We start from the raw sequence: 12652 nt of genomic DNA, 5'->3' as shown, positions 1-12652 counted from the left end.
ATTTCTGCATTTCCCTCTCTGCTTAAGTGGACAGTAGAAGTTATTGTGACCTTTGCAGAAGCCTCCTGGAAACTTTCTGTCTTTCTTTTTTGACACTCTTTTGTGAAGCTGCGGCTAAAGATTGTTGGAAGTAGTTTCAAAATGGAAACCAGTTCCCATTAATATGCTTAAAAATTGCAGTTCTTATTATACAAGAGTAAATCACTGATATAAATTCCAATGAAATAACAAAATTTCTGTTTCCTCTGAAATACAGTAGGTAGGATTTTGCAGGCTAAACAGACAATGTTTATGATTGCAATGAGCGCTTTTTATGCCAGAGGTACTGCTAAATGATTGCAGACTCACAGTTAGTATGCGGTTTCCCTTCTCAGACACTTCTCTTAGGAGCTGAATTCTATAGTAAAACACATACATGTAATGAGAGGCAGCTGGCAAGAGCAGAAATGCAGAAATGCAGTACACATATACAGTGGAGCCCTTGGGTTTTTGGACAAATGTTACTCCTCTACCTTTTCATGATCTAATTTTTCAAAGATGTTGACGCAGGTTGTTGCTGAATACCACCTGAGAAGCATCTAAATTAACATGGGAGTGCTGTTATTGTGCTTCAGAAATCATGGCAGCCTTTAATCGTTGTTGGAAATCTAAAATTAATATTTTTGTCTATTTTGTATGTTGCATTTTGTCTTCAACAAAGACAGAAAAGTGTTTTTGATTACACATGCTGCAGAAACAGATAAAAGCTAATTATCTGCTCAGCAGGATTTATGTGTATTTATACCTTTTTTTCTGGGGCAAAACAGAAGATTTATAGATGTTGTGTACATTGACAGAGCAAACGCATTATGTGTGCATATAATTTTCCAGTATTAGAACTTTGTTTATATACTGACCATGGCTCTTGACTTCTGTGACAGGTGCTTTGGGAAATGCTCACCCGTGAGATACCCTTCAAAGGCCTGGAAGGTTTACAAGTGGCCTGGCTCGTGGTGGAGAAAAATGAGGTACTCCAGCATATAATTATACGTGTATATACTGTATATGTATTATTCTGATACATACAAATGCAGTGTTTTGTCAAGAATTGTTCCTAACTGCATTTTCACATGATTTTACTGTCATTTAAATCTTATGTCACTGCTTGAGGTTAAAGGTGTGACACACAATGTTGAGGAAATAGTTTGACATTTTGAGAAATATCCTGTTTTGCTTTCTTGCTGAGAGATAGATGATAAGATGGATACCACTTTCATGTCGTCATGGTAAATATGAAGCCACAGCCAGCAGATGTTATCTTAGCTTATCTTGGTTTTAAAGGGAACCTACTCCAATTTTCAAAATCCATATTCCTGTGGTCTAAGACAGTCCAAAAATATTAGTAAACATGAATAACTCTCTCTTAAATCAAAAAATTCAAATGTGTGATGTCATTGAGCATCAAATCTGGAGCTGTGCTATAGACAAAGAATTGAGAAAGATGTTACAGATGACACTGAAAGCACTGAGGGGATTGTTCGTTGCAGTGGTGTGAACTTGCCAGTCTCAGCTCAACTCAAGCCAGCTGATGATGTCACCTGCGACTCAGCTTTAGGACATTAGGTACATCACCTGTTTAGACAGCTAATTGGCTTGTAGCAAAGTCAGCCGGGTGGTTTGCTAGCTTGCTGTGGCATTTTCTGGCAATAGTCCTCTCCCCCCACCGAGCTGGTCTCATATGACGCCCTGACACACCAAACCGACATCAAAAAACTAGTGGCATCACCTCACGTTGCCTCAGCTAAAAAGTTGCGCTGAACACGCTGCAAAGACTACAGCCAATGGCCAGCTAGCACGTACACTTTGAGAAAGGAAATAACTCTTTAAACCAACAGGAGGTGGTAGTCTGTGTTCATCATTCAAAAAGGGAAACCGGAAGACTGTCAGGATGGATTCAAGATGCTCGTTAGCCAGTTAGCACATTGACAACACAGCCCGATTTTGAAAGAACAGAGCATATTTACTGTAAAATAATAAAATAAAAATAATCTTATCTAATATGACAAGTTTATTTTGATCTTACATCCTCTTGACTTTAGTTGCTTGTTTGCTTTCATCGCTTCCGGTTCTCTTGTGCACTGAGCTGAACTGTTGTTCCCCTAACTCTCTGCAAGAAAGCAAATAAGCGTGTCTTCCAAAATGTCAAACTATTCCGTTAAATCAGCTCCCCTTCAGCTCATACTCCATCTGACTGTGTGTGTTTCAGAGGTTAACCATCCCGAGTGGCTGCCCTGCCAGCTTTGCTGAGCTCATGAGGAACTGCTGGGCAACAGAGCCAAAAGTGAGCGAGCTGATGAATTGCATTAGCATACAAATTGACAACATATGTATGCTTTTATTGAATCCTACAGAGCAAATGTTTGTGTGTTGATTTAGGAGAGGCCAATGTTCAAGCAGATCCTCTCTACTTTGGAGTCCATGTCTAATGACAGCCAACTTCCTCAACAGTGCAACTCTTTCCTGCACAACAAGGCTGAATGGAGGTAATGTGATCAGCCATTCTCCCAGGCCCAGTAAATGTATTTATAACTCTCCCTTTTTTCACCAATATACTGCCTCAGCCTAAGGAAATGTGCAACTGTTTTCAAAGAATGATGTGGAAATGTAGCTGATGGGGGCCGTGAAATACAAAAAAGGACTTGAGATCGTGCATATAGATCTTTAATAATTACACTGATAGCTCCATAAAGGCATGAAAACCTCCAAAGAATCATCCATCTGGATATACTTCCTCTCTTTACCCATAAGGCCCTAAAAATAATCACCATCTTTTTCAAGTAGAAGTGTTTAATTGGGTTGTATGAGCAGCTGGAGGTTTGGTGATGTTCAGCACAGCCTGAGTCTCAGCTGTTACTTTATTCTCTGTCTGCCTCTCTGCGGGGCTTGTCTGTGCTCTGAGGTTTTTTTTCCTCAGAAGTTGTGCTGGTGGTATCATGTCCAGGCAGCCATCTGCAGGTGGAGCAGGTTGGAGTGAATTTCGCTGCTGGAAAACAGAAACTGAGAATGTGTGACACAGAAAGGCGTATTTGTTGTAGCTCAAGAGGTTTGATACTATCAGCTTAGCTGGCGGAAAGTAAAAGGAGAGGCTTGTGGGTGATCAGAGCAGGAGGTAGCCTCACCAGAAAGGGCGGAGAGATGGTATGTTGACCTCAGAGCACTCAGAGCACTGTTGGGCGTGATACTATTTTTCTCAGTTAGCTGAATTTACACCACCCAGAAGTTAATGAGGAATAGATAAAGAATATAGTGCAGACTTGTACTTGTATGGTTAAAGTGCTAACTATAGTGTGAAGGATGTGTGAGAGGGCTAACATCCATATTGGGTGCTCAATATAGTGATATAGTGCTTTGGTACGGTATAACAAGACTAACAGTGTTCAGTCATGCTACTTAAGCTGCACTGTGAGGCGCTACTGTAGACTATATATAAAGATTGATGATGTGACAGCCCTCCAAAGGTGGAGCCAAAACGATCTCGATTGCCTCCTGGTGGCTGGCTGCAGTATAGCTCCTAAGCCCCGCCCCCTCCATTTTAGCAGAAGAGTCCCATCAAATAAATAAAATTTTGAACAAAATGTTTCCAAAGATGGTTTCTGCCATTTTAAGTAGTTATTAACACACTGATGTGTGTTTAAATGTTCGATTTTCTGGTAGGTTTGGTTTTATTTAATTATTTAATGCTATTAAAATGGGGTTTGACATCAAGATTGACAGCTGTGCGTGTATCAGTGCTCTCACCATCAGTGGCGCTGCTCACAATTGGCTTTGTGGGTCTATTAGACGCTACTGTGTAGACTCAGGCTCCAAATGACCACACCAGCACAAGACGGCAGTGATGGGAGGAAGTGAAGAGACATGGGTGCTTTGAGCTAAATGCTAACATCAGAATGCTAACTTGCTCACAGTGATAATTTTAACATGCTGATGTTTAGCAGGTATAATGTGGAGCATGTTCACCTTCCAATTTTAGAGTGTTAGCATGCTAACATTTGCTAATTAGCACTAAACAGCCGAGGCGGGTCACCACTTCCTCCCACTGTACAAAAGGCCAAAATATCCCAGGCCCAGGCACTGACACAGCTGTCAGTCATGACATCACACCTTTTTATTAGCCTGGTAAGACCATCCTGATGACGTGAGCTGAACATTCTGTATCAGAGAGCTTAGCAGAATGTTTACGTCATTAGGACGGTCTTACTAGGCTACCTTTTTATACCATCAAATAATTTTTTCACTTTAATACAGTCTATGGTCATAAATTAAAGTATTGGAAAAATTAGCCCTAATTATAGCGCCAGATAAAATGTAAGAGAAGTTATTAAAATTCAGTCTTAGGAGGACACGAATAGACCAAAAAAAAAAAAGACGGTTAACATGTGTTGAGCAGTGTGGCAGACAGTTAAACCTCAGTTTTAGTTTCTGACATCACTGGTTTTAATTTTCACACTCTTTGCTGTTCTTATTGTATGTGATGTAAACACCTTCACATAAAAGTTGCCATTTTATCCTCACAGTCATTGTTTCTCGTCAGACCCATTGTCCTAGTACCTACAGACTGCACTGTGCATTGTTTGTACAAAGATCAAATCTTAAGAGTGTAACAGTCAAAAGCAGCTGATATAATTCAATGGTTGCCATGTCTTATAACCACTAAAATAATGTATTGCGTGATCTAATTGTTTGGCTAAGAAGTAAATATAGACAGAGTCACATTAGTTAAACATCATGTAAAACTTCACAAGCACCTCCTGTTACACTCTGGATCAGACCAGTTTGGACAAAATAAGAACAGACTTGTCATTTCCTCGACTGTCTTGCAGCTGTCTGGGTAAAATAGTTGAAAAAGAGCTTTAAAAAAAGGGAATTCTACAATTCACAGGGCGAAGCGAAATGCCAAAACGTTTGTCAGGAAAGTGGGAGGCGAGAGAGCAAATTATTTGGGAAGTTGAGTGTTGAGTGGAAATTGTTTGAAGTGAGGCGCGTCAGGGTGGAGTAACCGGGAGGACTAAGGATGGGCTTTCCTGCCTGGGCTGCATGTGTTTATGAACAGAAAGTGTGAGAACTAAGTTTTTGTGGGGCTGAAGCTCAGCATGGATTTCCACGACACACTGTGCAGCCCCACCTGCTGGGCAAAACAAACTTCCCTCAACGTGAAGTGAACATGAGACACTGTCCTGTCCTTGGCATACAAAGCTTCAGACACACACTAATCACCTTCTGACTGCAGGGCATCGCTGGTGTTGTTTACAGCTTTATTTGTGTTTTTGTTTTGGTGTGTGTCACTGCTTACTGTCCTAGTGCTCTAACTGTGCTTAATTTCACTATTGTTTACACTGTGTTGTTTAAAGGATAAAGCTGATTATATTTAATATCCAAAGAACAAACAAATCCCAAAGAAAGAAAACAAAACTTAAGCTTACCTCTTAAATCCTGCTGACCTGCCAGTGAGTTACTCATCACAAGAAACTGCTGTGCAGCCAAACATTGTTGTTCAAACCCTCTTGACTTCACTTCAAATCCTAGTGGAAATCCCAAAGTTGCCAAATATTAACATTTATTGGAATAATGCAGCCTTAAAAACCAGTTAACCTCATTGTTAGCATGTTCCTGTGTCACTGTGGGTTTTTGCCGGGTACTCCGGCTTCCTCCCACAGTCCAAGGACATGCAGGTTAATTGGTGACTCTAAATTGTCCGTAGGTGAATTTGAGTGTGAATGGTTGTCCATCTCTATGTCTCAGCCCTGTGATAATCTGGTAGCTTGTCCCGGGTGTCCCTTCCTCTGGCCCAATGTCAGCTAGGGTAGGCTCCAGCCCCCAGGGGACCCCTAACTGGATAAGCAGTTATGGACATTTAATGAATTAATGAGTAAACCTTAAAGCTAAGTAAGTCAAAATAAGAACGGAAAACTGTATTTTTAGGGGTTCAACCAGACCAATGAGCCACCACTGTGATACCCTAGGTCCCCCTCCAGCGTCATTTTTGGATGCTCAAGGATGGCTTGTCATTTTACGCATGATACATGCATTGTGTCTTTTAAAAAAGCTTCTGTTTTTATAGGGAATGTACACTGTCGGCTTCTTAAATGCATACAGCTGCTTAAAAAATAAATTCAGAGCGAGGTAAAAAAACATGGTTTGGCTAAATGTAACGTCATGTGACATACGTATGCTACACATGCTAGCACACCACATTGATATTAAAATTTTTGGTTTCACACGGGATACGAACAGCAGTCTCAAAGTATCGTAACACAAATCTTTGGTGAATTGTTGACATTGCTCTGTTGCTCCATACCACAGGTGTGAGATCGAAGCGACACTGGAGAGACTTAAGAAGCTGGAGAGAGACCTGAGCACCAAAGAGCAGGAGTTGAAGGAGCGAGAGCGCCGTCTAAAGATGTGGGAGCGCAAACTCATCGAACAGTCCAACAGCCCGGTGAGTTCTTCATTATCCCCTCTCCACTTTTGGTTCACCTTCACACTCAGGACAGCCACCACCAACTATCAAGTGGTCACAGCAGCAGCAGCATCTCACTTTAACACTGCTGTTCAAATGTGTGTTTCCACCATCACATTGGGAGAGGGACAGAATTCCCCTGATCTTCTCCGGGGTGATGTGGAAATGGGAAAGCAGTGAAACGAAAAAAGAAAAGCGTGGAATGAGAAGTAAAGGGGGAAAGCACATTATGAGAACATTATGGGCAGTGTATATTATTGGCAGTACTTCATTTATGTGCAGTGTAGTGCATGGGTGCCCAACAAGGACATTTGCATCATGATGCACAGAGTAAAGCTGCAGTTCTCACTAGCATTCATATTGAATTTTGAGCATTGCAGAACTGCAGTTCACGGCTTTGCTGTTTGTTTTTATTCCCCTGCATTGTGATTATTTGCATGCAAAAGACACGGCGGATTAAATTCTGGTTTTCCTGGTTTGCACCTTGTGTTTCTGTAAACAAAAGTGGTGTTTTCTCAACACCTTCTGTGACCCAAAGCCACAGTACAGTATAGATAACTTGAACACTTTTGAATTAAGTTCACTGAAATAATTTCTGGTGTTTCATTTCTTTTCCTGTCCTCCCTGTATTCTGTTCTGCTCTGTTAACTTCCCTTTACTGTCTCGTTTTCTTCTTGGGTGGGGGTTGTCTGCTTCTCATATTTACACTTATATTGTGGTTTGCAACTGATTACTCACTTCCTTTTCTGTTCTATCCTCTCTTCTTCTCTTACCCGTGTCCCTCCTCTCTCCACCTGTCTCTGCCTCTCAGCTCTTCTTACCTGTGGCAAAAAAGATAAGCGCTAAGTCGTTCTATCAGTCTAAGACGGAGGAGTCAAACAGTTCACAGATGTCGTGTCAGATCACAACCTCCGGTAATGAGGAGGTGAATCTGCAGTCAATGATGAAAGGCTTTGAAGACGTGTTTTCCTTGGACTTTGGCCGGCCTGTCCTGCACTCAGGCATGCAGGTCAACATGCAGGCCAGGCAGAACTCCTCCGTGTCGAGCAGTGTCAGAGAAGGACACAAAATCAACATGACTCTGGGGATGGGACGCTTCACTTGGTCTGACGACAGTGAATGAAGCTCTCCGACGCTCTGTGTTGCCGCAGCTGCATCTGTCACAAACTGTAATCCCACTTAACACATTATTGGTGTTGTAGAAGCTCTGTTTGTAATGAATTGCTTGTTAAGTCGTGATTATTTTCATCAATAATCATGACAAACACCGTAAATCATATCTTGGCTTAATATTTGTTCAATTTATATTCAGAAATAGCTCAAATTGCACAGAAAGATATTACAGAATGTATTTGTAGCCCTCCACCTATGGATATTATGGATGTCATTTACCGTATGCCTAATGTACTAGATGTATAGTGCCATGCTGTGAAGAAAGAGCCACGTGAGCCAGTTGCTTAGAGAAGGCCAGGCTTTTATGATGAAGTGACATTTTGCTGACATTAAGATTGGCCAATTTGTTCTGGATGTGGTGGAGTGCAGTTGTTGAGACGCAGTCTCTTACAAGGAAGAGAAAGTACATGTTTTTTCCTCTGACTGACCCAGGTTCAAAACAGCAGGAGAGGGACTTTGCTGTGTGACTGTCAGCTTCATTCTCTCATTTTACATTTTACTTTTCAAGACAGGCTTCTTTTCTTAGGCCTATGTTTTTTTAATTAAGAAATAATTTATATAAGAAATAGGCTTGGGCGGTATAAAGGTATTACGGTATACCACGGAATTTAAAAATCTCGAGGCTAAGATTTCAACACGGTCAAAAACACAAATGCTCCCCTTTCTATTAAACTGATATAGAGATACTGTATTGAGGTGATGTATTACAGTGCACAGCACACGCCACCAGAGGTCAGTGTCTACTAGTGGAACAGGCAGCTGGGGGGAGAAAGACGGTGACTGCGAGCGGTGGGGATAACGTTAAAGGAAGAGTGAAAAGAAAAATGCCAGGGTGTCCATTAGCTCACCTGGTAGAGAAGGTGTCCCATATACAAAGGCTGTGTCCTTGCTGCAGTGGCCTCAGGCTCATGACATTCCCCCTCTTTCTCCCCCTTCCATGCCAATACTGTCCTATCGATTAAAGGCAAAAAGCCCAAGAAATAAGAAATTAGTATTCAGTCATATAACTTTATCTTGAAAAGATGTCTTCCAACTTCAAAAGCAATTTATTGGCTTGATTTTATCCCATGAGTCATCTCCATTCAGCCCAATGCTGTGTCGGTATCCACTGTGGCTAAAAGTTTCATCAGGTCCTTCAGCAAGAAGGGCACTTATTTCCTATCTATTCATTATATTAAGTATTTAAAAAATTTTAAAGTATTGAAAATTTAAAGTACTTAAAATCTGTATAGGTAGACTAAAAGCATATTAGAAACACAGCACTGTAGGCTAGACTAGTGGTTCCCAACTCATCCAGCCAGGGTCCAGATTTCTCCTTAGTCATTATTCAGCGTCATACTTGCATTTGGCCATGCTGTCAAGCTAGTTTGCTGTCTCTGTCAAGTAGCAGTCCATTAGTTACTCACTCTACAGCAGGAAATGGCATAAAATACCAAACGCTCTGTGCTGGAAATTCACTGTACTTAAAACTATAGTATGTCTTTCACATATTTGACTTGCGCTCCATTCAGAATGGAGCCAGACCCATTTTTGGACCGTGACCCACCAGTTGGGAACTGCTGAACTACACAATGACATACATGCTGCAATGACTTCTGTCACCAGTAGCTATGGCTGTACTTTTTTATTTTTAAATAAATTTTAATATGAATATCATCATACACTGTATACCCCGGTGAAATGTCAGGGGTATGAAGGTATGAAAAACTAGATACCGCCCAAGCCTAATAATAACAATAGTTCTGTTCTTAAAGACCTCATTCAGAAGTCACAGATTTTTGCCTAATATAGATTTTTTAATAGAATATTTTCCTTCTGTAGACACATTTTACATCCAGTGACACACCATATTGTCTAACTGAATGTTAGCCTGAAGCCCTGCACTTTACAGTAGAGAAAATCATATTAGCATTAGTGTTCAGTTAGCTGTTAGGCTTCATCTGGGGGAAGGACATGCTTCCTTGAGCATAGCCCATTAAATTGTCCCCTTCGCTTGTTATCATCAGTCAGTCTCATGAGGATGTAATCCTCTGTATTCCTGTGTTGTTGCTTGTTAGCGTCCTGCCATGAGCTAATATTCCTATTCAAACATCGCCTGCACTCCTGCGCCATCAAGCCCCACACACACTAGACTAGATATAACAATTAGCACAGGCTCTCACCAATATTTACATTTCCCTGTGTGAATGCCAGACACTTCAGAAACATTCAGCCTACGCACTCATCTCCTGGAGCTTTCACCAGAATCAAACAACCTGCAGCTTCTTGATGTGACTTATTTTCCTTCGCTGTTTTGTCAATAAATGTGTTTCTGTCAACTCTCTGCTTTTCTGTCTCATGAGGATTATGTTATATGACTGTTATTATTACTAAACCTTTTATGATAGAACACAGAACAAGTGTGACTGATACCATTTTAATAAGATTGTGAAATATAATGCTTCACCAGATGTTTGTGTCGAACTGTTTTCTTGTGATTTTAACTTCATGCCACTTTGTAACTCCCTGTATTCATGGTCTGGTTACCCATCATCCACTTAGTCCACATGGGGGCAGAATTGTGTGAACTAAACCCAACTCAGAGTGTTTTTTTCCCCTGCAGATTCCACACACATAAACACAAAAACTCCCCATTTTGATTTGGAGATAGTGCTTTGAGAAAAAAGGCATGGCATTTTGTGAAATACAATATGCTGCCTGAAAAGTGATGTTAAGTCACTCCAGTGAGACTTTTGGCAGCGGCAGAGTGTTTCTGAATCTGTTTACTTCCGAACCGCAGCACTGGAGGAGGCGGAAAACGCTGCAGGGCTGAGTGGCTTTATGAGGCGGCGGGGCTGCACTGAAATGTATGGCAGCGACTGTCTATTGAGAGCGGCATTCAGCTCATAATCTGAGCTGTTATCAGATGTCGTGGGAAGAAGACAGTGAATGGGGGATTACTCATTCATTTAGTCATCTTTCCTCCAATTTTCCATTGCATTATTTCTGTCATTACACACCAGTCTCATGATCACAATGATGAAATCTTTATTTTGGCTGGCAAGTTTCTGCCTGATTACATTTAATGAGCAATAAATGATTTATCATTCAAACAGATCACGTTAGATCAGTCAGATGGACATTTCGGTTTGATATAGACCATTAGAGGCAAGTCGTCTTAATCGCACAGCACAATAACCGGAAAAGTAATGGCTTTGCAGACATGGAAAACATGGCTATTTTCCATTTTAATAACATTTACTTAAGTCCTGTAATTTTTACTATAAAATCTGAACACACACATGTTTCATACTGTCTGTATCCATCTATATTCTGTTGCTGTTACTTCTATTTGTCTTTTGTCTTTGTGCAGTTGCTGCCAACTCTTGACATCTATACATGGACAGAGGAGCACGTGGTCAGTATCACTGTATTTACCTCATAATGAATATATTAATTTAGATTTTCACATTCAATTAAAACTAATTCATCACCATTTTATTCCTTTAGTATTTCTGGATGCAGCAAATATTTGGCGCAGGTTGGTTAAATTACTGTATCTTTACTCCTCGACTCTTGCATCTTCAGCCTCTTTATTTGTGATCTGCTGTTTAAAAATTGGGCGTATCCTTCTCTGTCTCAGGGGAGGGCACATGTGGGATGCAGCTGTATGCTGACCTGTTTAAAGAAAATCACATCACAGGAAAGAGGTTGCTACTGCTCACAGAAAACGACATGCGGGACATGGGGGTCAAGTCCAAAGGTCACGTCATGCACCTCAAGGCAAGGCATCCATTAACCACAACTGTCTTATTTATTTTAATCCATACATAATTTACAGGATGAAATCTATGCTTATCACCTCTGCCAAGGAGGTTATGTTTTCGCCGGCGTTGGTCTGTTTGTCTCTTTGCTTGTCTGCAAAATAACTCAAAAAGTTTTGAAAGGATTTTGATGAAATTTTCAGGAAAGGTTGATAATGGGACAAAGAACAGATGATAAAATTTTGGTGGTGATCGGTTGAAGCGAGGTGAATAAAATAATAAAATGGCGGGAAATCCGAGCTGCTTGGTGGAGGTCTAATAAAATGGCGGGAAATCCGAGCTGCTTGGTGGAGGTCTGCGCTCTCCGAGTGCTTTTCTAGTTGATACTTGGACTTACAGTGAATCTCACATTTTCTGTCTTGCAGGGTGAAATTGAAAAGCTAACGAATGATTATCTGGGGTTAGTCCACTTCCCACCGCTGCTGAAGGTATATAAGTTTCTTTTTTATCATCAGGGAAGAGTTGTTTTTTTTATTTCTGTGCATATTTGGTGCTAATACTCCCTTTTCTTCTCAGGATGAGCTGGAAAAGGAGGTGGAGAAGAGTAAAACTGTAAATCTGGAGTTGGTGTTTGGGTACCACTGGAAAGCAGGAACTGGGAAATCTGTAAGTTTGTAGTTAAGTAAAGTACACACTCACACACCGACTGTATCAACATTATGTATCTGTGTGCTTTAGATGTTGTTCACCATTTGTTCTGTGGGATGCAACCCAAAAAAAATGGACAATGACAAATTGATTAATGTACTTCGATAACTGAAGATCCAGTGTAAGGGTCTTCAACGTTTTCAGGCCAAGGACTCCTTAGCTGAAAGAGAGATGGAGCAGGGACCCCCTACCCAAAACTGAGTTGCACTTGAGACACTTCTCCGAACATTTTTTAGTTTTCTGTCTTTGTGCTTTCCTGTAGCTGCTAAGTCAGCAGCAGTTGTAGCATGGCTAGGTGCGTTAGCCTCCTCCTCTGCACTTTTGCCAGTGTCTGTCAGATTGTCCTGCTCGAAAAGTTACAAAAAGATCCATAATGGCTCACAAGAATGTCCGTACACTTGGCATAATAATACAGCTTATTGGCCAATATGTTGCAGTGGTACGTAACACTAACGAGTTCACCTCACCATGCCGCACTGTGATTTAGCATTAGCTAGCGCACATGATTACACAAGGATTCATGGGTAACAGT

General features: G+C 41.0%; 1 protein-coding gene across 3 annotated transcripts in view; it reads left to right on the top strand.

The window, feature by feature from the left end:
• map3k20a (mitogen-activated protein kinase kinase kinase 20a) overlaps positions 1 to 12652 on the top strand; it is a 31581-nt gene that overhangs the window by 14278 nt on the left and 4651 nt on the right. For 2 of the 3 annotated variants that reach the window (XM_050049288.1, XM_050049287.1), the window contains exons 8-16: positions 921 to 1007; positions 2246 to 2320; positions 2416 to 2522; positions 6340 to 6475; positions 11022 to 11066; positions 11159 to 11189; positions 11292 to 11431; positions 11838 to 11900; positions 11989 to 12078. In XM_050049288.1, coding sequence (XP_049905245.1) covers positions 921 to 1007; positions 2246 to 2320; positions 2416 to 2522; positions 6340 to 6475; positions 11022 to 11066; positions 11159 to 11189; positions 11292 to 11431; positions 11838 to 11900; positions 11989 to 12078 — 774 coding nt within the window. Of the gene's footprint in view, positions 1 to 920; positions 1008 to 2245; positions 2321 to 2415; positions 2523 to 6339; positions 6476 to 7307; positions 10971 to 11021; positions 11067 to 11158; positions 11190 to 11291; positions 11432 to 11837; positions 11901 to 11988; positions 12079 to 12652 lie in introns of those variants that run through there. The other variant, XM_050049289.1, reaches the window with a different exon arrangement.

The sequence above is a fragment of the Epinephelus moara genome, chromosome 7, assembly GCF_006386435.1.
Source record: "Epinephelus moara isolate mb chromosome 7, YSFRI_EMoa_1.0, whole genome shotgun sequence".
Taxonomy (NCBI): domain Eukaryota; kingdom Metazoa; phylum Chordata; class Actinopteri; order Perciformes; family Serranidae; genus Epinephelus; species Epinephelus moara.
The sequence above is the reverse complement of the archived record's forward strand: the minus strand, read 5'-3'. Positions and strand labels throughout refer to the sequence as shown.